Raw genomic sequence first — 27,689 nt, 5'->3', positions numbered from 1 at the left:
AGTGGACAGGAAGCTGAGGTGGGAGGGTTGTTTGAGCGCAGGAGTTTGAGGCTGCAGTGAGCCATGACTGTGCCACTGCATTCCAGCCTGGGCAACAGAGTTGCCCTGTCTCTAAAGGAGAGAGAGAAAGAGAGAAAAGAAATGTATAAGAATCACATATCTGCTGATGGTCTATCTTAGTTTCTTCCCATCTCAGATACTACTTCTTCTTTTCAGAAAACAGCTTTTCGGGGCTTGGGACCTTTCCCAGCCCCCTGTTGACAGGCAGGGGCGGTGGGGTTTTTTCCCACCGGCAGTCATTACTCTGAACCCTGACCACCCAGTGGACTTTTGCACTTCTGCTCACTTCCGTCTTTGACCATCAGGGCCCCACACAAATTCTTGGTCTGCCTTGACCTCCTTTTTCGCCTCCTTGAATCTATGCGATGCCCAATCCTTGTCACTCAGCCCAGCCTCGGCTACCACAGGCATTCCAGATGGTGTGATAGAGAACACTGGCCGAGGCCGGGTGCGATGGCTCAAGCCTGTAATCCCAGCACTTTGGGAGGCTGAGACGGGCGGATCACGAGGTCAGGAGTTCGAGACCATCCTGGCTAACACGGTGAAACCCCGTCTCTACTAAAAAAAAAATACAAAAAACTAGCCCAGCGATGTGGCAGGCGCCTGTAGTCCCAGCTACTCAGGAGGCTGAGGCAGGAGAATGGTGTAAACCTGGGAGGCAGAGCTTGCAGTGAGCTGAGATCCGGCCACTGCACTCCAGCCTGGGCGAGAATGCGAGACTCTGTCTCAAAAAAAAAAAAAAAAAGGGAGAACACTGGCCAAACAGGCAGGTTCAGCTGGACACTACTGAGGGAACACAGCAGATGGGGAGAAAGCAGGAAGATGTCCCATGCATCAGAGTCGAGAATTTTGTGGTGGGCCATTCCTCCTTCATGCCCCTGTCTTACCCTCTCTTCTTTCTACCTTCTCCATCTTTCTGTATGAATCCTTCTGGATCCTTCTCCTGCTTTTCCTATCTCCTTTTACTATACAAGCTCAAGCCAGAAAGTTCTGAAAATGAATGTTTTATGTGACTTATGGAATCCAGTCACGATTCTATCTAGTAGAGGTCCACAGCACCCCACTCAAAATATTGTGCAAAATTGTATATATGTGTATGTTTGAATTTTTTTCTTGTGTGAGGTCTCATAGATTTCAATGAATTTTCCTTTTTTTTTCCTTCCTTTCCTCCTTCCCCCTTCCCTTCTTCTCTTCTTTTCTTTTCTTTTCTCTTTTTGAGACAGGGTCTTGCACTGTTACCCAGGCTGGCATGAAGAAGCAAATCACAGCTCACGGTAGCCTCTACCTCCTAGGCTCAAGCTATTTTCTCACCTCAATCCTCTACCTCCTAGGCTCAAGCTATCCTCCCACCTCAGCCTCCTGAGTAGCTGGAACCACAGGCACATGTCACCATGCATGGCTAATTGTTTTTTTTTTGGAGAGATTTCACCATGTTGCCCAAGCTGATCTCAGATTCCTGAACTCAAGCGATCTGCCCACCTCCACCACTCAAATATCTGGGATTACAGACATGAGCCACCATGCCTGGCCTAATTGGATATTTTTTAAGGGACTTGCCTCCCTCAAATTTTGAGCCACTGAAAAGGCTTTTTCAGGGTGTAGATCGCAGGGCAATGCAACTTCCATCTATAAAATGTTCAGAAAGACAAATCAGTAGAGACAGAAAGCAGGTTTGTGGTTGCCTGGGGGCTCTGGGTAAGAAGGGCAGAAGCTTTTCTTTCGGGTGGTTGGAAATGTTCTGAAATTAGATTGTGGTGATGGTTACACAACTCCAAGTTTACTAAAAATCACTGAATTGCACATTTAAAATAAGTGAATTTTATGGTATGTAAATTATATCTCAATAATAAGGCTGTTTAAAAAAGTAGACACCCAATTTCAAAGACTTAGTATAAAAGAGGATATAAAGTATCTCGTTAATAATTTTTACATTGGTTACACATTGAAATGATAATGTTCTGTATAAATTGGGCTAAATTTTAAAAAAATGCTTTTTTGAGATGGAGTCTTCCTCTGCGGCCCAGGCTGGAGTGCAGTGGCATGATCTCGGCTCACTGCAACCTCTGCCTCCCAGGTTCAAGCGATTCTCCTGCCTCAGCCTCCCAAGTAGCTTGGATTACCGGCGCGTGCCACCATGCCCAGCTGCTTTTTGTATTTGCAGCAGAGACAGGGTTTCACCATGTTGGCCAGGCTGGTCTCAAACTCCTGACCTCAAATGATCTGCCTGCCTCGGTTTCTCAAAGTGCTGGGGTTACAGGCGTGAGCCACTGTGCCTGGCCTAAATAAAAATATTTTTAAAATTAGCAAAGGGCAGTTGGTGACCACAGGCTGTCTCTGTAGGAGAAATGGCTCAGGGCAACCCAAGTTATGGAGTATATTTCTGATCTCCACTGGGGAAAACAAAGAGGTCCAAGGAAATTGAACAAGGATGGGGGAACCCATGTCACCTTTAAATGACTGGAGGTGGACTTGAGGCAGGAGGGTTTCTTGATGTTTGGCTTAAAGGCAAAGGGTCAGGGTAGATGAGTCAGATCTCAGGTAGGACTTACTCATAGACAGAGGTTCGTCATCTGGCTTGGTTGAAGATGACTCATTGTCCTCAATATCCTTGCTGCTGGTCACCTGGGTGTTCACACTCGGGGGCTCATCTGAGCCAGGGTTCACAGAGATCATGCTGCTCTGGGGAGAGGACCCCCCACTGGCCCGACTCAGACTGAGTGTAGAGCCTCGCCGGCTTGGTTTGCGGTTGGTGACTCGCATTGTAGGAATTTTGAATTTCTTGGTCTAAAGGAAAGAGAAGAAAGAGAGGTTTCAGGAAGGAGGGGGAAAAAGATGGAAGAAAGAAAGAAGGGAGGGAAGGAGAGAGGTGGGGAGGGACAATAGACAAAAACAAAGCCTGGGTCTGACTGTGAATTCCTTCTGGCTCTTCCCAAACACCGTGAGATATATTCTGGATCTGAAGTGACCTTTTGTCACAAATCGAGATAATGTTAAAATGTGTATTATTTGAAGCAAATGTGGCGGAATGTATTCTATTGAACGAGCTCATGGTTGCCCACGAAGTCACCATAGGAAGCCACGCGTGTTTTCCATGATGATGTCAAGGCCCAGAACAGGTTTTGACTTTTCTTTTGTAATAACGATTGGAGTTGATTTTCAAACTGTATATGAGGATGGGTCTAATTTTTCAACTAATCTTGGTTTTGGCTCCAGATTCCATGTATATACTTCTTGGTTCCCAAGTTGACACCTGGGCCTCAAAGAATAATTTGTAATCATGGAGGTTTTCTAAAGAACACAGAATAGGGAAATTCTAGGCCTGACATTTAGGAAGTGAGTGGGAGGAAGCAGATTTGTCTGGTGCAGTGGCATTCTTGGGGGAGGAGCCATGGTTGTAGTGGGCTAGGAGAATTGGATGATAAGTTCTGGAAGGGACTGAGAGGTAGGTAGGGAAAGTCCTGTGGATTTTTAGAAGGAAAAGAGTAAGAAAGAGTACACACATACTGTGTGTGTGTGTCTGTGTGTACCTTCCTGTGAGATTGGTGTCACTTCAGAATGCACTGTTTGGGGTTATGTCCTCATATAACTCATCCAAGTTTCAGCGAGGCTTCCTAACCTCCTCAAGGTCACAGCAAGAAAATAGCAGAACCAAAATTCAGACCCAAGTCAGGTTAATGCCAAAGCTCATTACCATGCCTGGCTTCAAAATACTTCAAAAGTTTTTTTTCAATGGCATCGAAAATGCCCTTTATCCCATGCTAATGATTCTTTATGACATTTAAAATGCCAAGTTTACACGGGGGACGAACAGGCCCTCAGATGCCCCAGAGAAAGAGCTCAACACAGAGTGGGCTGTAGTTTATATTCACTTAATAGAAATAATTTTATTTGAGCACATTTAAAATGAAAGCTCTTGATGGGTAGACTGGTGTTTTCTTTAGATGAAACTCATAGCATGTGATACCCTGGGAAAGGTGATAGGGAGAAGAGACAGCACTGAAGACCACACCAACATTTAATATACATTGCACAGGGTGGAGAGAATTGTATTCAGCAGAATTCATTTCAGGGAGTCCACTGTATGTGATCAGAAGCAATATTTCGAATGACTGCCTTGTAGGGCACTGAATATGAGTGGAACCTTCTTGCACTAGAAGAGGGGAGGGATTTCTTGGTTGCACAGGAGAGGGAGAAGGTTGGGGAAGAGGAGGGAGAAGTTGTGGGCCTGAAGATTTGATCTCTTCTTGTGCCTGCCTCATCTCTCTCAAATCTTCAGTGAAATTCTATACAAATGACAGAATGCTTCAGAATATGATAGACTGGAGAAATGGAATTTGAACTGGATTTAACCAGATCTTCAAGAGGCCATGCAAGTTACAAAATGACTCATCAAGAAAAGCCAAGTACCCAAAACAGGCATGTCCTCTCCTTTGATAAATTAGGAGCTTGGTACAATGCTCCCGTTGTCCTGACACTGCAGTTGGTCAAGAGCTTGCCAGGACTGACAGAAAGCCCCTCTACCCTTTATCACTCTGAGGAGAGATGATATCAGAGCTCAGGGATGAATCATGTAGAAGTTGCCTCTTTCCATTTTATCTAGAACAATATGAATTCCTGACTCTAGAAACCAGGCTCTTCAGATCAACGTAATTTTTAAATTTTTATCTTTATTTTTATTTGACAGGATCTCACTCTGTTGCCCAGGCTGGAGTGCAGTGGTGCAATCTTGGCTCACTGCAACCTCTGCCTCCCAGGCTTGAGCTATTCTCTTGCCTCAGCCTCCCAAGTAGGTGGGATTACAGGTGCCCACCACCATGCTTGGCCAATTTTTGTTGTTGTTGTTGTTATTTTTTGGTAGAGATGGGGTTTCACCATGTTGCCTGGGCTGGTCTTGAACTCCTGAGCTCAAGCAATCTGTCTGCCTTGGTCTCCCAAAGTGCTGGGATTATAGTTGTAAGCCACTGTGCCTAGTAAGATCAATGTAATTTTTGAAGGGTGGACAGATGATGGCATGGGGTAGCTTGGAATCTTGCAGCGAGCACTGGAGTCAGAGTCAAGGGACCTCGGGGTGGGGGGGCCTTTAGTACGTCACTCTGCCATGCCTCAGTTTCCTCATTTATAAAACTTAGGGGATAGCCTGGGACAATCCTAGAAGAGCCTTCCATATCCAGGATTCTGTGCGTATCTTCCTTGAGCTAGGATTTCATCTTATGCTCCCAGAGTTGCCATTAATTAAAATTTAATTAACCACCCTAGCCAGGAAATCCAAAGTTAAGGGCTAACACTTATGATTAATTGAAAGTGGCAGAAAAATAAAACGTAGGGGGAAGATGTGACAGGCACTTGCTTGCCTTTTATTGAACTGAACTTCTCTAAATTGACTTAAATCCCTAAATGCTGCTTCTCTATTTTTTGTATTTCACTCAGCAGCAGTGTTAACCAGTTGCTATGTTCCATCTCAGTAGGGATTGATTTTTGGCAATGGAGGAAACAAATTTCCTGAAAAGTTCCTACACTTTCTATGAAGAAGGGGTTGCAGACTGGTGGCCCATGGGGAGACATGTTTAGCTACCCAGGATTTTACAAACTGGGAGACTTTTATATAAAAATGTAAGTTTTTTGTTTCTTTTGAAAATGGTAAGCTCTGGGCTCCCATTCTCACAAGGCAAAATGAGCTACAGCTGCACAGGGTTTCTTCCCTTTAGCTGTGCAGGAGTGCTCCAGTTTGCCACAGACCCCATCACTCCCTACCATATCACACTCAGCCTGATTTTTTATTTTATTAATAACACAATTTGCCTGGCCCCTATGAACGCTGCCTACACATACGGAAGAGTGTCAGGGGAAAAGAAGAGTATTGTGGGAGCTGGTTGGATTCCCTCTTTCAAAGTCCTCATTTTATAGGTAGAGAAACTCAGGCCCAGTAGAGGGGAAAGGACTTGTCTGAGGTCACACAGTGAACTGAGTCACCATGGCTGAGCCAGGTCTCCTGCAGCCTAATCAAGTGCTCACCCATGCCCAGGGTGGAATGTGCTGCAGCCCAGGGTTTGATCCACAAACTTGAATTCTGTTTTGCAAGCGTTCAAGCACAGCTATTCATTCTCCCCTTCCCCTCCTGCAATTTTAGCGGTGGATATCCCTGAAGGATTTTTAAAAAAGGTTTGTAGCTCCCGCTGCTTTTTCTGTGCATTTCTGAAGACGGATGCACACTGCATCTCCATAGCAACTTTCTGCCATAAAAACCAAGGCTCTTCTTAAATCTAGGAGCACCCCGATGAAAGCGTAAGAAAATGGTGAAATTCTTCATGAGGGGCAACTGTAATCATGGGGTCAGGGAGAACAGGCATTGGATGTTTATATGTTTAATAAACATATTGATGTTTATATGTTTAATAAACTTTGTTTAATAAACAGACCCAGAATTAACTTCTGGCTCTGCCATTACCCAGCTAGGTAACCTTATGTAAGTCACTTAACCTCTCTGAGACCCCAAATTTCTCCTCTCTCACCTGGGGGTAAGAATAGTGCCCCATAGGGTTATTAAGAGGGCACAACTGGATAATATACCTACAGAAGCATCCTTAGCACAGAACTTAGCCCATTTACAATTATGTTGAACAGTGGCCTCTAAAATTTACATAACCACAGTAATGCTAAGCATTCCCACGTTTTCAAGGTGAGTTTGCCTTATATTTATTTCCTGAGGTTATTCACTAAAGTTGTGAGGTAGGCAGGAAAGCACATTATATCCATTTCATGGGTTAGGGGACAGGTTCAGCAAACACTCTAGTTGTGTGCTCTATTACCTTTACCTACCTTTTGCCATTATTATTATTATTATTATTATTATTATTATTAGGCTTGTTTATTGAGTAGATGAGTTTGGGAGGTCCTGGGTTAGGAATACCTTTGGGTAAAAAGAATCTGTATCTTGGTGTCCTCTTAATAACTGCATATTCTAGTTTGTAGAAAATCTTGTCTGTTGAGTCACTCACGTTGTCTTTTCTTTTTCTTAGAGACAGGATCTCACTCTCTTGCCCAGGTGGGGGGCTGGAGTGCAGTGGTGGGATCATAGCTCACTGCAGCCTCCAATTCCTGGGCTTACATGATCCTCCCACTTCAGTCTCTCTAATACCTGGGACTACAGGCGCACACCACTATGCCCAGCTAATTTTTAAATTTTTTGTCAAGACAGGGTCTTGCTATGTTGCCCAGGCTGGTCTCAAACTCCTGGGCTCAACTGATCCTCCTGCCTTGGCCTCCCAATCCTTTGGGATTACAAGCATGAGCTAGTGTGCCTGGCTTTAATTTTCTGACTGGGTTAAAGAGGAGAGAGAGAGAGGAAGGAATGGAAGGAGGGAGGGAGGGAGGGAGGGAGAAGGAGAGAGAAATGACTGTTATTGATTTAGAAAATAGAGTGAGGTGAGTCCATTTCCTTCTGGTGACATCTTGTTAAGCAGCTGCTTAGCACCCCCTCCTGTCCCCATTATGTAGCATCCAGCCAAATGTCATTTCTCCTATAATCCCCAGATAACTGTTTTAATTAAGTTTACGAAAACCATCCAACAGCATGTGGCTCTGACTTCCCTTCACTCCGAGAACCAACTAGAAAAAAAAATTCCCATCAGAGAAAAGACTGACAAAAATACTCAACACAAGCTGGGACCTAGGAGCTAAAGGGTCGCGTGGCGTGTGGTTGGTTACCTTTGGCGCTGTGATGAAATGCTCCCATTTCTGTCCCATGGACTTGTCCTTATTGATTTTTTTAATGGTGCTCTTGCTTCCACCTGGGTCCCTGAGTGAGAAACAGCTTAATGAGTTTTCCGTTTCCAGAGCCTCGGTTTATTACACGTTCTTTTAAGAAATGCAATAAATAGAGGAGGAATGGTGGCTGGGCTCTGTTAGGATTTCCGCCCCCACTCCTGTACTTGTGAAGAAATGGGAGGGATAGTTCTCCATAGCTGGCTCTTTTGAGTGAAGTCGAGGTTTGGAGAGACTTTTGCTTACTGGGTGGAGGAGGGAGGTGGTATATATTTGTATGTTTTTTGCATCTATTTGTATTTTAGACTCGGTCCTCTCATAGAATCCTGGGCAGGTCTGCGATTATTCCTAGGGAGTGAATTGAAAAGCATGTTCATTTCTGAATCTTTGCTTTTTCTGTTGCCCAAGGGGTCCACCATCAGAGATATTTCTGAGAGACACACAGAGAATATTACTGGGTGGGACTGAGGGTGGGGCTGATGGGGGTGGATTGCACAATGAAAATCACTGATTGGAGGTTGACTGGGCAAACATTCTCTACGACGCTATGTGTAACACCTTTCTGTGCCTTTTCGCTGTATCATCTCAATCACTATAACCTTGTGATGTAGTCATTGTCATCCCATTTTCAGATGAGAAAACAAACTAAGGGAGTTTAAGTCACTTACAGTGAAATGAATGAAGCTAAAGCTTCAGGGCTCCTCACTTGTGTGGGTCCCTCTTCCAGGATCCTGTACCTGATTTTGTATTGTAATTTTGTATTTATTTATTTATTTTTTCTTAAAGTGCCCTCTCCCCCATTGAATAAGCTTCAGGCTCCACAAAACCTGGATCCTCCTCTCATGGGTTGGGAATTTTCTGGATAGGAGACTGAAGCCCAGTAAGTTCTGTTGGTGACACACTTGTAATCCCTTATCTGAAATCTGTGGGACCAGATGTGTTGCCAAATTCATAATTTTGGCATTTTGGAAAGGAAACATGCTGCATATTCTATGTGTTAACATAATCCCTCTGAGGGCGCTAAGGGGACAGCATCCTGTAACCAAATACATGACTGTTTCTGCAATGGAACACACGGATGTTTACACTAGGTGGGAGAAATAAAGACCAGAAGTAGCTTCAAGTCAAATTTTGCTACCAACTTAGATTGGCTCATGTCAGATTTTGCTGCCAAATGAGTTAGGAAAAACTGAGTTTTCAGAGCTTTTGGATTTTGGACTTGTGGCTATGGGCCAGTGGGTCTCTATTGGTAAGAGAGTGGGGAGTCTCAGTGTGTGATCTCTCAACTACCTTTACATATCTATTGATCGACTGATTGGTCTGTCCATCTCTCTGTCCATATATTTTTCCATCCATTCATCCATCCGCCTATCTCTTTCTTTATCCCCTTTTTCTTTGCAGAAAGAATTTTATATCACTCTTTTAATTATTTTTCTAGCTCTTGCCTAGCAGAGAACAGGAACTTGAAATGAGAAGGCCAGCTGGGCTCATGCCTGTAATCCCAGTACTTTGGGAGGCTGAGGCAGGCAGATCAGCTGAGGTGAGGAGTTCCAGACCAGCCTGGCCAACATGGTGAAACCCTGTCTCTACTAAAAACACACAAAAAATTAGCCGGGTGTGGTGGCGCGTGCCTGTAATCTCAGCTGCTCCGGAGGCTAAGGCAGCAGAATCGCTTGAACCTGGGAGGCAGAGGTTCCAGTGAGCCAAGATCGCGCCATTGCACTCCAGCCTGGGGAACAAGAGTGAAACTTCCGTCTCAAAAAAAAAAAAGAGGACAAACAGAACTGCTTTGGTTTGGGAGACACTGACAGGGGTCTAGGCTTGTTAGGGTGATGAGTGCTGGTGATTGTGGGTGGAAGGGAGGTGCTCAGATATAGAAGGCAAAAGGTGATCAGGATAAACCTAACTTAAGGCTGACTTCTCATGGCATGGAAATCTGAGTAGCAGAATCTGTCATGCGCATCAGTGTGAAGAGACCACCAAACAGGCTTTGTGTGAGCACCCCACCTGGGTGCAGGCGGGCTGAGTCCGAAAAGAGAGTCAGCGAAGGGAGATAAGGGTGGGACTGTTTTATAGGATTTGGGAAGGTAAAGGAAAATTACAGTCAAAGGGGGGTTGTTCTCTGGTGGGCAGGAGTAGGGGTCACAAGGTGCTCAGTGGGGGAGCTTTTTGAGCGAGGATGAGCCAGGAAAAGGAATTTCACAAGATAATGTCGTCGCTTAAGGCAAGGACCGGCCATTTTCACTTCTTAAGTGGTGGAATGTCATCAGTTAAGGCGGGGCAGGGCATTTGCACTTCTTTTGTGATTCTTCAGTTACTTCAGGCCATCTGGGCATACACGTGCAAGTCATGGGGGATTTGATGGCTTGGCTTGGGCTCAGAGGCCTGACAGAATCAAAGGCTTTTGCCAGTACAAGGAGTTGGGGGTGTCCTCTCTTCACCAGTGGGATGTTGCTGAAGATCAACCAGCCAATTGCCACCACACAAGAAATGTACACAGACCCAAAGTGGAAGTCGGGCTGGGGGAATGTGCCTCTAAGCTCTTTGTAAGACTTTATGTTTGATTACACAATTAAAAAGCCCTCTGAATAATTAACAGTGAAGCTCATTTAAGTTGGTTCTGCCTGCCTCTCCCCCGAGTAATCAAATTAGGGGATATTTAAAATCCAGCCAGAGGAAGGAGCAATACTTCAGTCCTATAAACAATATTTAAACTAGCGGTGCTTTTGAAGTCTGATTTAAGGTTCACCCAGTGGAGGCTTTAGCGTTTTTTTTTTTTTTTCCACTTTGGAGCATTTCTTTCAAGACCACAGGGCTTTTCGCATTTCCCTTTGCTAACGCAGCCCTGCTGAGCCTCCAGCCTTCTTCTTGAAGTTCAAAAGCAACCCCCTTTCCCCCTTTAAAATTAAATCTGGTCCCGGCGAAGCTTTCAAAATCTTAAATATTCAGGTCCAATCAGGAAGATGGAGGATTTCCACTACTGCTGACTTCCAAGATGACCTGAAATCTATTGTGACTTCAAGCAGCAAGCTAAATGAGTTCAAATTGCAGCAAGATTCCCACAGACCTTGAAAAGCTCGGAGCCCTTGCTCTTGCAAACCCATTGATAAAGAAAAGGCCTGGTTAGACAGAATCGGTCTTTCTGATGTTTCATTTTCAGTAGCAAATAACCCAAAAAGGAAGATCAGTAGGGGAAGGAAGAAAAAAATAAAACCACCTAAGCCGCATCATCCATTGCATACCTTGTGGAGGAGGGCAAAGCAGGTTGGTGGTCCTTCCCCTGGCCTGGTGGGGTAAGCGTTAGTGCCATCCACCAAATAGTTCCAGGCTTCCCTGCTCTCTGAAGGCAAGTGTAAGCACTGTGACTTGCTTTGTTCAAAAGTACATGAGTGAAAGTGACATGTGGGACTTTGGGTAGACGATTTAAGAGCTAGTCCTGAAGTCATCAGATTCTCTTTTCTGCCTCGTCGATGGTGGAAGCTTCTATCAACGTGAATCCCTGAGTGACTATAGAGAGTAGAGCCTCCCTGTTGGACTTGAAAGGTGAGCCAAGGAACAAGCTTCTTTTGCCTTAAACTGCTGAGATTTGGGGGTTGTTCATTATGGCAGCCTAACTTACTTAGCTCACCCATTTACTATCCTTGTGATTTACTGTCTGTGTGACCTTGGGCAAGTCTCCGAGTATCAGGACCAGAAAAGTGTTATCTTAGTGGTTAAGAGTGAATTTAACCATAGATTGGACCAGCTGTTTGAGTCCTCTGTCTGCTCCACTGCTTCCTACCTGTGTCACTTGGTATAAGTAATTTAGCTTCTCTGAGCCTCACTGTCCTCATCTGTAAAATGGGGGAATAATAGCAGCTGTGACAAAGGATTGCTGTGAAGATGAAAAGAAATGGGGCTTGTTAAGGGCTTCATGGGTGCTGTGTACAGAGAGCTGAATACAGTTCAGCTATTAACAACAATAAAGTTCTCTTTTCAAGAGAGATTTACTGTGGCTTAGAGGAGGAGCTGATGGTAGACAACAAGGTACCAGGGCAGATCCTTGGGGGAGATGTAGCTATAATTTTCAGACCATAATTTCCCCCTGCTGAAGCTTCCTAAGGGATCCTATTTGCCAGAAATCAAGGGAATAGGGCATTGAGCACTGTCAAATCTCTTGTAACTGTATCCGCCAAGCACATTTTGTTCCAGGCAGTCACTTGAAGATGTCTGTCCACAGTGGCAATTCAGAGCAATTTTCTCAAATACTTTGTGCTGTCTTTCTGAACTCCCATCTGGGGTAAAATGTCTGCTTCCCAGGGCGGAAAGCTGTAGGCTAGGTTAGGACATGCTCATGTGTCCATGACCGAGGGGAAGAGCTGCTGATTCTGCACCAGGGAGGGGGAAGAGGTCAAAGCTCTGGGACTTCCCGGACCAGGTGGCTCCATCCTAACTCCTGAGCGATGATCTGATCCTCCTGCCACATTCTCCCACTCCATAGAGATGTCCCCTGGAGTACCGCAGTGGAGGAGCCATGTAATTAAATCAGTGCAAAGAGGAGAGCAGGAGAAATCAGAGACTTCACTCACATGTCACCTTCCGAGTGAGTCTTTCCTTGATGATCCAATTGAAAACTCCCCTGCCCATCACTGTCACATCACCCATCAATTTCTTCTTGACACTTATTGCTATCTCAGAGTATCTTGATTATGGCATGTTCATCATCTGTTGCTTCCCTCACCCCTCTAGCATGGAAGCTCCTGAGAGCAGGGATGTTATCCGTTTTCTTCACAGCAGTATTCCCACTAGTGCCTGGAAAAGGCAGGTTTGAGGAAAATGAGATTTTCTTGGTTGTGGGGAAGGAGTACTACAAGACAAGGGGAAACTAATTTAAATATAAACAATTTAAATTTTAAAAACGCTATTCTGTATGTTGCTCAGAACGATTGCGACGGTGTTTCATGGAAGCAAAAGCTTGGAAAAGACTTAAAGGTCTTGGAATATTGGTTAACTATGTTTCAACACATTTGTATGCTGATAAACTCCACAGCAGAGGTTCAGATCTGGAGAGACGCTCCTTATATACTAAGGCAAACAGCAAAAGTTTAGTTTCAAAACAATGTGTGCAAAACGGCACTTGAAATTATTTTATAAAAGAAAATTTCATTTTATATGTGATCACATGTCGGTAAGTCGAGTCCCTTTTGTATCCTGGGGCCTCCCAGAAAGTACCACATTGTAATAAGATCTTCTTTTCTTGGAGGTGGGGCACCAGATTATTCTCTAAATTAATTAAAGACTTTAGGATTTAGTTACAGAGGAACAACCATTTGGGGGGTGAAGCACCCATACTTTGCAGCAAGGTTACCTGGGTTCAAATCCTGGCTTACCTTTTGCTCGCTATGCAACTTTGAGCAAATTAATTTTCCATGCCTCAGTTTCCTTATTGGTAATTTGGAGTGCGGCTTAGCTGAGATAATACACCTAGAGCAATGCTTGCCATAGGAAGCACTCAAGTGCCAGCCATTTTCATCATAAAACTGTAGATGGATTTTAATGTTTGTGTCATATTTGAAACCTCAAAGTGGGGCTGGTTGCCTTTTACTCATATATGTATTTCTAAAGGAAGGGTGGGTTTTCTGTGCCTGGACAGTCCAGCCCTTGAATGTCTGGCGTCTCTTAAGAGTCAGGATTACAAGAGTCAGGAGTATAAGAATCAGGATTGTAAGCGTAGGGATTACACCCACTTGGTCTCCCCACTAAATAGTGGGCCCAGTGGTGTCTCTCTGGACAGCCTGAAGCAGTAAGACATAGATAACTGAACTGCCTCTGTGGCACCAGGGGAGAGCACAGGACTCTGGAGACTCCAGCCTGTTGGAACAACTCCTTTGAGGTGTGTGCTCTACCTGCTGGAGGGTTAGTTGGTAACTCTTCACTCCCTTCTTTGGCCAGGGGTCTGGCCTGTTTCTTCACCACTGCAACTAGGGAAGATGGCCACAGGGGTAGGGGAGGCAGCATTAGAGCTTGTCACATTTCTGCACACTTGATGTCTGTTCTCTGTAAAGGTCTACTTGTTTCTAGGTAGGTCTTCTGGTTGGTTCTTGGAAAGTTGGTCTCCAATAAGAATAAAATCAATACAGGTTCACAACCACTTAACCAATTCCAGTATCCAAAGAGTCTTTAAACCAAAACAATTTAAATAGCTTATTTGGTAGCAAAGCGTGACAAAAACTGATGGGAGGCTATTAGTGGCCTTTTTTTTTGACCTTTGTTATGCACTTAAGATAAATATTCACTTATTTGTTTTCTGCAGAAATATTGTGTTTGATGACAGGCCCCTCTGGGAGTGTGATGTTCTATTTGGGACATGTCTCAATATTCTTTTTTAAAATGCAAAACAAAAACAAACAAAAAAAACCCCTCAGAATTCTGAAATGCATTTGGCCCTAAGGGTTTGAATAAATACTTATGGGCATTCATGAAAAAAAATCAGATCCTGTTTTGCCTAAAAAGAGGCTTATATCTCTTAGAGAAACATAATTGGCACATTCATTATTGAAGGCTTGGTTTCAATTTCCATTGTGGACCCGATCATCTTGTCAATTGAAATAAACTCTCTTGCTAGCAGTGGAATTAACAAGGATGCTGAGAAGTGATAATGATAATGTGTTTAAATTGCCACATGATGAAATTGGGAAGTTGAGGAGTTTTTTTTTTCTCAATAAAGCAGAGACTCAGATGCAACTCATAATGACATCCTAAAATCTGTCATCCGTCCATTCACCCAAACATCCACCAATCCATCCAAATATGAGATCATCCTGCAACTAACAAAGATTGTTCTTCTGCTTGCAGCACAGTAACTGCCAGTTAGTGAAATTTTGCTGCCTGTAGAAAGCCCTCGTTGAGATATCGAACCACCCCGATGTTCTTGCTATAAAATCTGTAAGGGGGAGGAATTGGTTCTGCAGCTGTCATTATGCCTAATCAAAATGGAGCCTCTGGGATCTACAGGTCCCCAAGGATGGATATTCCCTTTTGGAAAATACATGGTGGGTGTCAGGCTCAGGGTTTAAGTGTCAAAATACTTTAGTACAGGAGGTACTGGTTGCTTGATAATGGAGACTCAGAAAAACACAATCAGGAGAACTGGAGATCTGGTATTACCTTCTTGGGCTCATTAACTGGGTTGTTTATCTTTGCAACTAGGTTTTGGGTGGCATTGTGTAGCCTTTTTCCCCTGTTTGTTTGCATACTTTTCTGTTCACCTAGTGAACATAGATCTCACCTGTTGGTAAAATTCTGCTCAGAAGTTCCTTTCTTTCCTAGCCTTCAGTCTCAATGGTACTGATAATCATACACCTAACTTCTCTTTAAAATAAGGATTTTTACCTTTTATAGCTCTTACTTAATGAACATTCATTGTGTTCCCAGATATTAGGCCGAGTGCTCTATGGACTTGATTTTGCTTAATTCTTACAATAACTCTTCTGAGGCAGGACCCCATTTGACAGATGAAGAAACAGAGGGCCAGAGATGTCAAGTGACTTGCCCAAGGTCACACAGCTATTAAGTGGCAAAGCTTTGACTCATCTGGGTTCATCTGATGCTAAACCCTTTCCTCTTTATCACTCTAATCCCTCTGGGTTTAAAAAATGCACTTAAAGATTTGGGGAGATTCACACTGCTGCATAAGGGTGAAATGTCATAAATGGGGATTAAATGTTGAAGAGAAGAGCTCTTTCTGCTTTCTTATAACTAAAAAGGTGTTTTCTTATACTTTATTGGGAACTTAAACTGCCCCCCAGATTCATAATTTTTAAAAATGAATCCCAAACAGTGATGTGCTGGAGCTGGCTCATATTGGCTCACAAGAACGGATTCTGTACATCTCTTCCCAACTTCAAGTTCAGTGACATCATGTTGGGAAGATTGAAATCAGCCATGGTGGGAGTATTTCCACCATGGAAATTGGCATTGTCACAAATCGTGGTTCTTCACCTCCTAGAGAACGGGTTGTTAAAACATTTACCAGCATTGTCATTGACCCTAAACTAAAATGCCCACCAGGAGGAAATGGTCAACTAGAAAAAACAAACCCCAACAAATACTGTGACTTCCTGTGTGAATCTTCCTGGACTGCATTTTTTACCTCAGGTGGCTAGGTCTGGTTCAGGTGCTGATTTTATAGAGCTGGGCATCCTCGGAGCGCTGATAGAATTCTGCCACTGCAAGTCGTGGTAGAACATCTGCTACTCTCAATGTGGCCATTGTGTCTTCTTACTGCAGTTAACAATTTTTGGTCACGTTCTGAGCACATTTCTAAAACCAACCAAAAGAAAGGGACATGGCCCCTTTTCTCTGCTCAATCCAAATTCTACATGATGTTCTTTTCTCAGTTTTGGAGAAAGAGTCACCACATGTAGGAGGCCAAATGTGGCTGTTGGTGGTGTGCTCAGGGAGACGGAATGCTGTCAGGAGCCCTCTGGCTCAGAGGCCTTTTTCTTAGAATGTAAGCAATCAACCAAGGAAAAAGAAGAAAAAGATACTGCTTTTACCTAGTGATTCTCATTCCCGGAATCCAGCTAATAGAAACATTTGCAACTGGCCATAAAAGATATGTGTAAGGGGCCAGGTGTGGTGGCTCACGCCTGTAATCCCAGCACTTTGGGAGGCCGAGGCTGGTGGATCACGAGGTCAGAAGTTTGAGACCAGCTTGGCCAACATGGTGAAACCCTGTCTCCACTAAAAATACAAAAAATTAGCTGAGCATGGTGGCGGGCGCCTGTAGTCCCAGCCAGTCAGGAGGCTGAGGCAGGCGAATGGCATGAACCTGGGAGGCGGAGGTTGCAGTGAGCTCAGATCGTGCCACTGCACTCCAGCCTGGGCGACAGAGCGAGACTCTATCTCAAAAAAAAAACAAAAACAAAAACAAAACAAAAACAAAAACAGAACAAAAACAAAACAAAACAAAAACAAAACAAGATATGTGTAAGGATATTCCACGCAGTACTACTTGAAATGTCAAAAATTTGTAAATGACCTCAGTGTCTGTTAATAAAGAAATGGTGTATACTCCATCCATACAATAGAATATTCTGCTGCTGTTGAAAGAATGTGTAAACCTGTGTATACCATCATGGAAAGATGCCCATGAGTCACTGTAAAAGGGGGAAAATCATGTAGAGAACAATATGCAGATATGATCCTATCTGTTAAAAAATGTAACTGTATATGTTTATAAAAGGAAGGCATTAGAAAGATTTGGAAGGACATATCATAGACTTTTAAAAGGAGTTTTTTAAAAAAAGGGGATTTCAGGGAGGAAATAAAGGTTTTCATATTTTATATACTTATACATTTTTTGAAAGACTTCCATAAGCATAAATTGTGTTCACTTATTACTTGAGCAGTTTTGTTTTAGAGAAAAATAAATGGCCTTTAATCCCAGCTACTTGGGATGCTGAGGCAGGAGAATTGCTTGAGGCCATGAGCTAGACACCAGCCTGGGCAGCATAGCAAGACACCATCTCTAAAAAACTTAATAATTAGCCAGGTATGGTGGCAGGTGCAGTGGCGTTCACCTGTAGTACTAGCTATCTGGGAGGCTGAGGCAGGAGGATTGCTTGAGCCCAGGAGTTCAAGGCTGTGGTGAGCTATGACTGTGCCACTGTGCTCTAGCCTGGGCAACAAAGCAAGACCCTCATCTCTTAAAAAAAAAAAAAAAAAAAGAAGAAGGCATGAAAAATGTTTTAAGGCTGTGGTTTTCAAAGAAATTCTGGAAGCCACAAAGACGTTTTGGAAATAACTAGGGTGCCACGGTGGGGACAGAAGTTGGAGGGGTCCCAGGTCTCCCAGGCTCCCAAACCTTTTGCTTCATGAAGAAGTTCCATTTAGAAAAGTCTCTTTTACATTATAGGGGCTTCTATTTTTAAAAAATGAGTGTCTGCTGCTTAAAAAAATAAAGTCAGTCAACCGCTTGTATCAAAAGAGACTATAGTTTTAAAATTATCCCAACTAAAAACACTGAATTGATTGGAGTTACTGATCTACCAACGGATGCTTGATTTATATTGCTGGTTGCATTTGAGGTTAGTTTCTCTGGGTCCTGGTGTAAGAGATGACTTGGGGGTGGAGGAGATCTAGGGGATGGGTAATAAATGTCTTCAAGAGGAAAGAGTTAATTAAGACTTACATTTGGCCAGGCGCAGTGGCTGCAGTACTATAATCCCAATACTTTGGGAGGCTGCAGGGGGGTGGATCATGAGGTCAAGAGATTGAGACCATCCTGGCTAACCTGGTGAAATCCCGTCTCTACTAAAAATACAAAAATTAGCTGGGCATGGTGGCGCACACCTGTAGTCCCAGCTACTTGGGAGGCTGAGGTAGGAGAATTGCTTGAACCTGGGAGACGGAGGTTGCAGTGAGCCAAGATTGCATCACTGCACTTTGGCCTGGCAACAGAGCGAGACTCCATCAAAAAAAAAAAAAAAAAGACTCAGGTTTTGGGAAGAGGAAGACTGGATCCGCCTGGGAGGCAGGACTATGAGTGGGCATGGGTTAGCACCGGGAGTGGGGAACTATTTTATTTAACTCAGCCTGTTATTTTCACAGGGAAAATCTGATTCTTCAAGTCAGGGTTCTTTACTTTTGTTTGTCCCCTTCTTGCGAACAACCTGACTCTTCTTAAAGAACCAATGCCTTTATATGCCTGTCTGTTCTTTGTTCTGCCCTGTGTGTACAATGCTGTTCCTGCAACAGTGGCCTCCAAGCTTTTGCATGAGCTCTCTCCTCTGGTGGGGACACCTAACGCTTCTCTTGACCTAGACAACATGTTCTGGAGCTTCTGCCTGTACAAACCGAGTGGCTCCAGGGAACCAAATACCAAATATTCCCTTGGATCCAAGTGGAGAAGTAGCCACCAATGTAAATTAAACAACAAAAAGACCAAAGCAAAACAAAAGACAACCTTGAAAGAAAGGATAAAAGTAAAAACAAAAAGAAAAGAAAGATTAAAAGGGAGGGAAAGGAGGAGGGAAAGGAAGAAGACTAGTAATAGTGTTAGGGAGACACAGTCCAAGAAGAGAGTTGGAGAACAGTTGAGCTGTGGATCCAGTGATGTGCTTCCAGAACTTGCCAATTTCTGTGGTGTAAATACTCCCATGTGGCTGGCTGATTTCAAGCTACCCGTGTGATGTCACTGAATGTGGAGTTGGGAAGAGATGTGGGAAGGAGATGCACACAACGGGCTCCCACGAATCTGCATAAGCTGTCTCTAGTTCTCCCCTGTTCAGATCCCACACAGCACATAGAAGAGCTCCTAAAACAGCCTACCCACCAAAACAGCAAAGGGAGTGGAAGAACATACAGGAATCTCTTCCCCACTGCCCAGCCTACTGCTAGTCTAAGACAAGGTGAAGGGCTGAGGCGTACTTTGGGTTCCAACAGGTGATCACAGGCTTCATGGTGTGGTGGGTGTGGTCGATAGTCAGGGCCTCCAGAAGCCAGTGGAGAGCACAGAGCTGGCGGAAGAGGGGCTCGCTGCAAAGACAGAGAGAGGGAACACAGTGGGATCCTGTTAGAACAACATTCTTTGCAAAAATAGCCATCAAAATAGTAGTGGTACTTGCTCCCGATGAGGGAGTGGGCACCATGCTCCAGGCATGCGTAAGTATTTTGCATATATCATCTCATCTGGCCTTTGCAATGGGCCCATGAGATATTCTTTAGCCCATTTTACAGATGAGGAATCAGAGGCTCACAGGACTTAAGGAAGTTGTGCCAGGTCACCAGGCCAGTAGGTGATAGAACCCATTTGAAATGAGATTATCCAATGCCAGTTACTGAGAATTTGTGTATATAGCAGGGAGAGAAACAAGGAAGAGTCCCCCAGCTGGAAGTCTTGACTCAGGCAAATGAGAGGCTTCAAGGGAATCAGCATCCTATGTATGTCCAATTGTTAATCTGATAAAAGTAAAATAAATAAATTAAGAGTGTGTAAAAAGTCTGGAAACAGCGTAACAGGGAAACTAGTGTGTTAATTGTTCTTTCCCCCTAGATTAAAAATTGGATGCATTGCTTTACATTTATGAGTCCTTTGCCTGAAAATGTAGCTGGGTTTTGAAGAAAAACACATAGAGCGTATCACTTGCAAATGTTCACTAAAACACTGTTTACAAATATGTCTCAGGCTGGGAATGATGGTGCATGTGTGTGATCCCAGCACTCTGGGAGGCTGAGGTGGATGGGTTGCTTGAGCTCAGGAGTTCGAGACCAGCATACAAAAAATACAAAAGTGAGCTGGGTGTGGCCACATGCACCTGTGATCCCTGCTACTCGGGAGGCTGAGGTAAGAGGATCGCTTGAGCCAGGGCGGTCAAGGCAGTAGTGAACCAAGGTCATGCCACTGCCTGCCAGCCTGGGTGACAGAGTGAGACTGTTTTGAACAACAACCACCACATATGTTTCACTTCCTTTTTCTGATTTTTTGGATACCTTGTATTGAACACCTACAAGGGGGCAGGTATTGACAGGGGCGTTTTATACACATTATTTAATTCTTCCAACAACCTGCTGGAGTATGAATTATTATGCACATTTTAGAGAAGTGGAAACTGAGGCTCAGAGGGGTGCAGTCACTTTGCTGAAGGTCACAGAGCTTGTTGGGGACTGAGATGGTTCTCAGTATCATTTAAAGCTCACAATGAGGCCGGGCACAGTGGCTCCCACCTGTAATCCCAGCACTTTGGGAAGCTGAGGTGGGCAGATTACTAGGTCAGGAGTTCACGACCAGCCTGGCCAACATGGTGAAACCCCCATCTCTACTAAAAATACAAAAATTAGCCGGGTGTGGTGGCGGGTGCCTGTAATCCCAGTTACTCGGGAGGTTAAGGCAGGAGAATTTCTTGAGCCTGGGAGGCGGAGGTGGCAGTGAACCGAAATCACACCACTGCACTCCAGCCTGGGTAACAGAGCAAGACTTCATCTCGGAGAAAAAAAAAAAAGCTCACAACAACCCTATAGGTAATATACCGCCCCCACCTCCTCTTTACAATGGGGGATGGGAGGCTCAGAGAGGGGCAATGAGTGACTTGAGGTCACACTGCTAGGATTAGTGAGAATTTGAACCAGTGTCAGTTTGACTCCATGTCTGTGCTCTCACGGGCCTGGGCTCTGAGGAGGTGCCGATGAAGCCGATGCAGTGGGCACCCCGACAGCGAGGTCAGGAGAGGGTTAACCTGCTGCCTGCCTCTTTCCTGGAAACAAGGTGGAGTCCTGGCCAGCCACCCCTCTCCCTGCAAGATTTCTCCTCTTGCGCTAATGGGCCAGATGCCTCCATTAAGAACCTGTGTAATTGCTCTTCTCTGAAACTGCATCCTGCCCTCATCAACACTCCCCAGGGTTCCTAGGCCTGGTGTTTTCAGGGGCAGGAAGGTATCTCCGCTCTCTGTTTCCAGGAAGGCACCACTTCAGAAGGTGATACCCAATCCCTGGGCTCAAGCGTGGAGCTGGCCCAGGGTTATCCCGGCTAATCCCTTGAGAGGCAGGCATTTCGCTCAGCTTGAAGCAGGCAGCCCTGCCCTGCCCCACCCTGTCACCTCTGTGTACAAGGGTGACTGTATCCACCAGGTCTTTGGAAAACTACGGTGAGAAACTCTCTTTTCTTTCTTCCCTGGAGTCTTTTCCTTCCACAAATTATTTACTAAGCGCCTACCATTCCTTTACTTCTAATATAAAGGACCTGTAAGCCCACAGTCTTTTCCATTTTTTTATTAAATAAAACTTTTTTTTTTTTTTTTTTTGAGATGGAGTCTTGCTCTGTCACCCAGGCTGGAGTGCGGTGGCCGGATCTCAGCTCACTGCAAGCTCCGCCTCCCGGGTTCACGCCATTCTCCTGCCTCAGCCTCCCGAGTAGCTGGGACTACAGGCGCCCGCCACCTCGCCCGGCTAGTTTTTTGTATTTTTTAGTAGAGACGGGGTTTCACCGTGTTATCCAGGATGGTCTCGATCTCCTGACCTCATGATCCGCCCGTCTTGGCCTCCCAAAGTGCTGGGATTACAGGCTTGAGCCACCGTGCCCGGCCAAATAAAACTTTTTTTAAGAGACAGGCTCTCATTCTATCACCAGACTGCAGCCTCCAACTCCTGGGCTCAAGTGATCCTCCTGCCTCAGTTTCCAGAGTAGCTGGGACTGCAGACACGCATCACCATGCCCAGCTAATTTTTAATTTTTTTTTTTGTAGAGATGGGGTCTTCCTATGTTTCCCAGGCTTGTGTCAAACTCCTGGCCTCCAGCAATCCTCCTGCCTTTGCCTCCCAAAGCTCTGGGATTATGGGTATGAGCTACTGCACCTGACCCCTTTTCAATTATTGTCTTTCTTCTCTCTTAACACCTTTTTGGGCCCTACAGGTGACAGCATTTTGGTAGGTCTGGGCACATAGGACATGTCCAGCATTTAGCAATGGCAGCAGCTAGCTGTGCCACATGCCTGGCAGTGGGCCATGAGCACCTCACTACACCCGCCCCATAACCCTAGGAGGTTGCGAGAGGCCGGGGCAGAGGCCTATGGGTTCTTTTGTTTTGCAACTTGGAGCCCCTGCAGACCTGGGCTTTGGGATGTGTGGGGTGGGGAGGGAAATAAAGAAAGGAAGTGAACTGGTGAGATAGGGTCTACTTGGTCACAAGGTGGTGGAGGGGATGTGGGGCATGTGAGCATCAGATTCATTTCTGCAGATGACAAGAACAGATGCAAACCTGACCCTCTCCCTCTCTTGCTTAAAATCTTCAAACTTCCTAAATAATTTGTAATCGGCTGAATTGTGGACATCCCAGATTCATTTGTTGAAGCTCTAACCCCTGTACCTCAGGGTGTGACCGTGTTCGTAGATGGTACCTTAAAGAGGGGCTTCACTGAAAAATGAAGCCATTATGGTGGTCCCTAATCTAATCTGACCGGTGTCCTTATAAGAGGAGGAAATTTGGATGCACAAAGAGACACCAGGGCTGCGAGCACTGAGAATAAGACCATGTGAGGACACAGAGAAGAGAGAGAGAGCCATCCTCCAACCTTGACAGGGTTGGGAGAAACCAACCCGGACAGCACCTTGATCTTGGGCTGTCAGCCTCCAGAACTGTGAGAAAATACATTTCTGTTCTTTAAGTCCCCCAGTCTAGTAGTTTACTATGGCAGCCCCAGCAAACTAATGCTCTGACACACATGAGGCCCCGTCTGCCTCTCCAGCCTTGAGTTGCCCCACCTGTTCCTTGTGCTACCATCTGCAGCCTGGCAAAAATCCACTCAGTTGCTCAAGCTGAGCATGCTCGCTCTTTGCACCGTCCAGGTTAAACTTCTAGCTTTGCCATCTACTGGCCCTGTGGCCTTGGCCAAATTACTTAACTTCTTTGAGCCTCAGTTTTCTTATCTGTAAAATGGAAGTAATTGCAGTACCTCTCTTAAAAGGTGAGAGTGAGGGTGAGGTGACATGCTTAGCACTGTTCCCTGCTCCTGATACATGTTCCTGTTCCTCTTCTTTCTCGACTCGCAGTGATTGGGCTTCAGCTCTCATCTCCATCCGGAAGCCTTCCTTGATTGCTGTAGGTCTGGGCTGGGCTCACTCTAAGGAGGTTCTAAAGCATCCCCATCCCTACAATGTGTCCTCCTTGTCCTCACCTTTGGGTTCCTGCTCTACTGTAACTACCTGTTTACTGGACTCTCCAGCCCTTGGGCCTACAACCTGCAGAGTCTTGTCCACCACAGGGTGCTCTGTGCTGAGCACAGAGTAGGCTCAATAGATTTCCAGTTACTGATGGAAAATGGTGGGAATGAATTGGTTCAGATCTGATATTTTCTGAACTGATAACTTGAGCACAATTCCTTTTTTTCTTTTCTTTTCTTTTCTTTTCTTTTTTTTTTGAGACAGGGTCTCACTCCATTGCCCAGGATGGAGTGCAATGGTGTGATCTTGGCTCACTGCAGCCTCTGCATCCTGGGCACAAGCGATCCTCCTACTTCAGTCTCCTGAGTAGCTGGGACTACAGGCATGTGCCACCTGCCCAGATGGTTTTTGTATTTTGTAGAGACGGAGTTTTGCCATGTTGCCCAGACTGGTCTCAAACTCCTGGGCTCAATGCCTCGGTTTCCCAAAGTGCTGGGATTACAGACGTGAGCCACTGCACCTTGAGCACAATTCTTATATACAGAACCACTGAGATAATAAACAGTAGTAACAAAAACAACAACAACAGAACGACAAAGTAATAGTAATTGTGAATACTTCCCGTAAGAGTCCTTACTGTATGCCAGACACTGTTTTAAGTGCCCAATATCCATTAACTAATTTCATTCTTATAAAATCCTGTGAAGAAGGTACTATTATTATCCCCGTTTTGCAGATGAGGACACTGGGGCATAAAGGGCCATGTGACTTATCCAAGGTCACAAAAGACAGCAAATGGCAGAGCTGGAATGTGAGCCCAGGCAGTCTGGCTTCCGAATTCATGCTGTTAATGACAGTGTGGGTGTTGTCTCTTGTTAGAGGGTAGAGACTCCCTTTTCATCAGAATAGGGTTTCATCTGATAGATCTGGTCCTTTATCTCCGTTTATAAAAAGTGCCCTATACCTGATGATTGCTCGTCGAATCTGCAGTGAAAAAAAAGTCCCCAGAAGCATGCTTGATAGAAATCGGTCTTTTCTCATAATGATCATGTGTCAGGTCATAGCATAGTATCTTGGATTTTATCAAATTAAAAGAGAGAACATTTACTTTTTTAAATGCAGGGCGTAGGAGGTGAAAATGCTGAACGGGGATACACAAAGCCTGCTTCTGAAGTCCCTGAGCTCAGAACTCCAGGCGAGTGCCAGCGGTCAGCACACCTGTATAGCTCACTCTATTAAAACTGCTGTACCAACCAGAATCCCAGTGGGCATAAACATCTCTGAGAAGAAAACATTTTTTTTTCTTTTACTAAGAGAAATTGGAAAATGCATTCAAAGCCATTCCAAGCACCCCATGCTGATTGCCATGGGCAAATCTGGACACAGGTTGCAGGCATTGCACTTGCTGCCCAGTCACTCATTAAAGGCTGTGGGGCACAGCCCAGCCATCTAAGAGGGAAAAATGAGCGGCTGTTTCTCATTCCTAGAGACCACCCCCTTCCCTTTTTAAAGGTAAAGGTCGGTCTCTTGTTACATGATTGAATTGATCCCTACACAGTCGATTTGGAATTATCAGCCACTTTGGGGATCAATCACACAGGGATTGAGGAGACTGACCAGACTCTAATCTGCATTGGCTGATGTGACAACTGAGAATTCAGGAATCACCAGGCAGGTCCGGCCCTGGTGCCTTTTGGTAGACTGATTACAACAGCGCCATCCCTCTCTGTTTTGCACACTTTGAGATGTGACTTTGCTGCTTCCCCCGCATCAAGAAAGGAAGTCTTTACCCACACTCCTTGTAGCTAGACTGGCCTGGTGACTTGCTTTGGCCAGTGGAATGTGGTGAGAGGGTAACTGTGGTCATTCTGAGCCCAGTTCACAGATGGAAAATGCAATAATCGTCATCAGCACCATCATCATCACCATCATTGACCTCAAGGGGCTTTGGGTACTTAGGATCTTGTTCTTGGAACCCTTTCTGCTTGCCATGTGAACAAGCCTGAGTTTGCTTGCTGGGTGTTGAGACATTCAGCATCTCATCCATGTCACCCTGGCCAGCAACCAACCAACAGACTTGTGAGTGAGGCCATTCGAGATCAGTCAACCTCCAGCTCACCCATCAGCTGGGTGTAGACACATAAGCACATCCAGCCAAGATTAGCCGAGTCAGCCTGACCAGCAGAAACACCCTGCCGACATGTAGACTTGGGGGCAATACTAAATTGTTGTTTGAAGCCACTCCATGTTGAGGTGATCTGTAATACAGCCATAGCTTACTATACAGTCACCAAATGCAGCCAGAGCCTTTGAACAGCTGAGGATAAGAAAAGACAGCCTTCAGTGCTGGACAGGGACTACAGCAAACTACAGCCAGTGAGCCTGCCACTTTGGTTTTGTAAATAAAACTTTATTGGAACATAGCCACATCCATTGTAGTTTTCATGCTACAACAGCAAAGTTAAGTGGTTGCAAGGGAGACCACCTGGTCAACAAAGGCTAAAATTTTTACTGTCTGGCCCTTTAAGGAAAAGTTTGCTGACCTCTGGTCTAATACAAATATGAACCACATCTACTGCAATAATAATAATAATAATAATAATATAGCCTATGTAACAAACCTAGTATAAAGATCTGACTTAGCTGACAGGAGATCAAGATTCCTGTTGTGAATTTGCGATTACAAAAATGTGGAACCAACCCAAATGGCCATCAATCAACGAGTGGATAAAGAAACTGTGGCATATATATATATATGATGGAATACTACTCATCCATAAAAATGAGTGAATTAATGGTATTTGCAGCAATCTGGATGAGGTTGAAGACTATTATTCTAAGTGAAGTAACTCAGGAATGGAAAACCAAACAATATATTCTCACTCATAAGTAGGAGCTAAGATATGGGGATGCAAAGGCATAAGAATGACACAATGGACTTTGGGGACTCAAGGGGGAAGGGTGGGAAGGAGGTGAGGGATGAAAGACTACAAACTGGGTTCAATGTATATGTCCCAGGTGATGGGTGCACCAAAATCTCACAAATCACCACTAAAGAACTTATGTAACCAAACACCACCTGTTCTCCAATAACCTATGGCAATAAAAAATTAAAAAAAAAAAACCCTGTTGTGAGACTTTGGGCAAGTTCTTCCCCCTTTCTGGGCTTTAGTTTTCCCATCTGACACTGACAGAAGATGGGTAAGAAACTCTCCCCATCACTTCATAGCTGATTTAAGTAAGCCTCAATGACTCAGACCAAATAAATTGTGGATGGGACTCAGGGATATGCATTCTCAGAAACATTTCCTCCCTGCTCTCCCCCTACCCCCAGATGATTCAGATGCAAGTGAAAGCCCATTGGTTCTATACCAATTGGTTTCAGAAGGTTTGTCCATGGGAGAGATGGGCAGAAGTGCAAGTGTATTCAAGAGACATCATGAGAAGTTGCAAGGCCTATTTTTGCAAGGAGATGCTTTAAGAACATCAAGCTTAGGCTGCTGGCTGGAATGTTATAATCACAATACCAATCGAAGAGAGGTAGGAGGACAGTGCGATGGCGTGGAGTGGGATGGGGCTTATTAATGACTGAAATATTAGGGAGGGATAAGGATGTGTCTGACACAATGTGATGATGATAGTGATGAGGATGATGGTGATGGTGGTGATGAGGATGATGGTGATGATGGTGGTGGTGAGGATGATGGTGATGTTGATGGTGGTGAGGATGATGATGATGGTGAGGATGATGGTTATGATGATGGTGGTGAGGATGATGATGGTGGTGAGGATGATGGTTATGATGATGATGGTGGTGAGGATGATGGTTATGATGATGACGGTGGTGAGGATGATGGTGATGAGGATGATGGTGATGATGGTGATGATGATGATGATGGTGATGATGATGGTGATGGTGATGAGGATGATGGTGATGATGATGGTGGTGAGGATGATGGTGATGATGTTGATGGTGTTGGTGATGATGGTGGTGAGGATGAGGATGATGGTGGTGAGGATGATGGTGATGATGGTGATGATGATGGTGGTGATGATGATGGTGATGAGGATGATGGTGATGATGATGGTGGCGAGGATGAGGATGATGGTGGTGAGGATGATGGTGATGATGATGATGGTGGTGAGGATGAGGATGATGGTGATGATGGTGATGAGGATGATGGTGATGAGGATGATGGTGATGATGATGATGGTGGTGATGATGGTGATGA

General features: G+C 44.8%; 1 protein-coding gene across 1 annotated transcript in view; it reads right to left on the bottom strand.

Moving 5' to 3' along the window:
• The window catches only part of CCDC60 (coiled-coil domain containing 60), a 210,346-nt gene that overhangs the window by 35,622 nt on the left and 147,035 nt on the right, over positions 1-27,689 (bottom strand). The window contains exons 5-7 of the mRNA XM_011928720.1: positions 19,234-19,341; positions 7,765-7,855; positions 2,610-2,844 (exon numbers count right to left, since the gene is read on the bottom strand). Of these exons, the coding sequence (XP_011784110.1) occupies positions 2,610-2,844; positions 7,765-7,855; positions 19,234-19,341 (434 nt within the window). The remainder of the gene's footprint in view (positions 1-2,609; positions 2,845-7,764; positions 7,856-19,233; positions 19,342-27,689) is intronic.

The sequence above is a fragment of the Colobus angolensis genome, unplaced genomic scaffold, assembly GCF_000951035.1.
Source record: "Colobus angolensis palliatus isolate OR3802 unplaced genomic scaffold, Cang.pa_1.0 Scaffold79, whole genome shotgun sequence".
NCBI lineage: Eukaryota > Metazoa > Chordata > Mammalia > Primates > Cercopithecidae > Colobus > Colobus angolensis.
The sequence above is the reverse complement of the archived record's forward strand: the minus strand, read 5'-3'. Positions and strand labels throughout refer to the sequence as shown.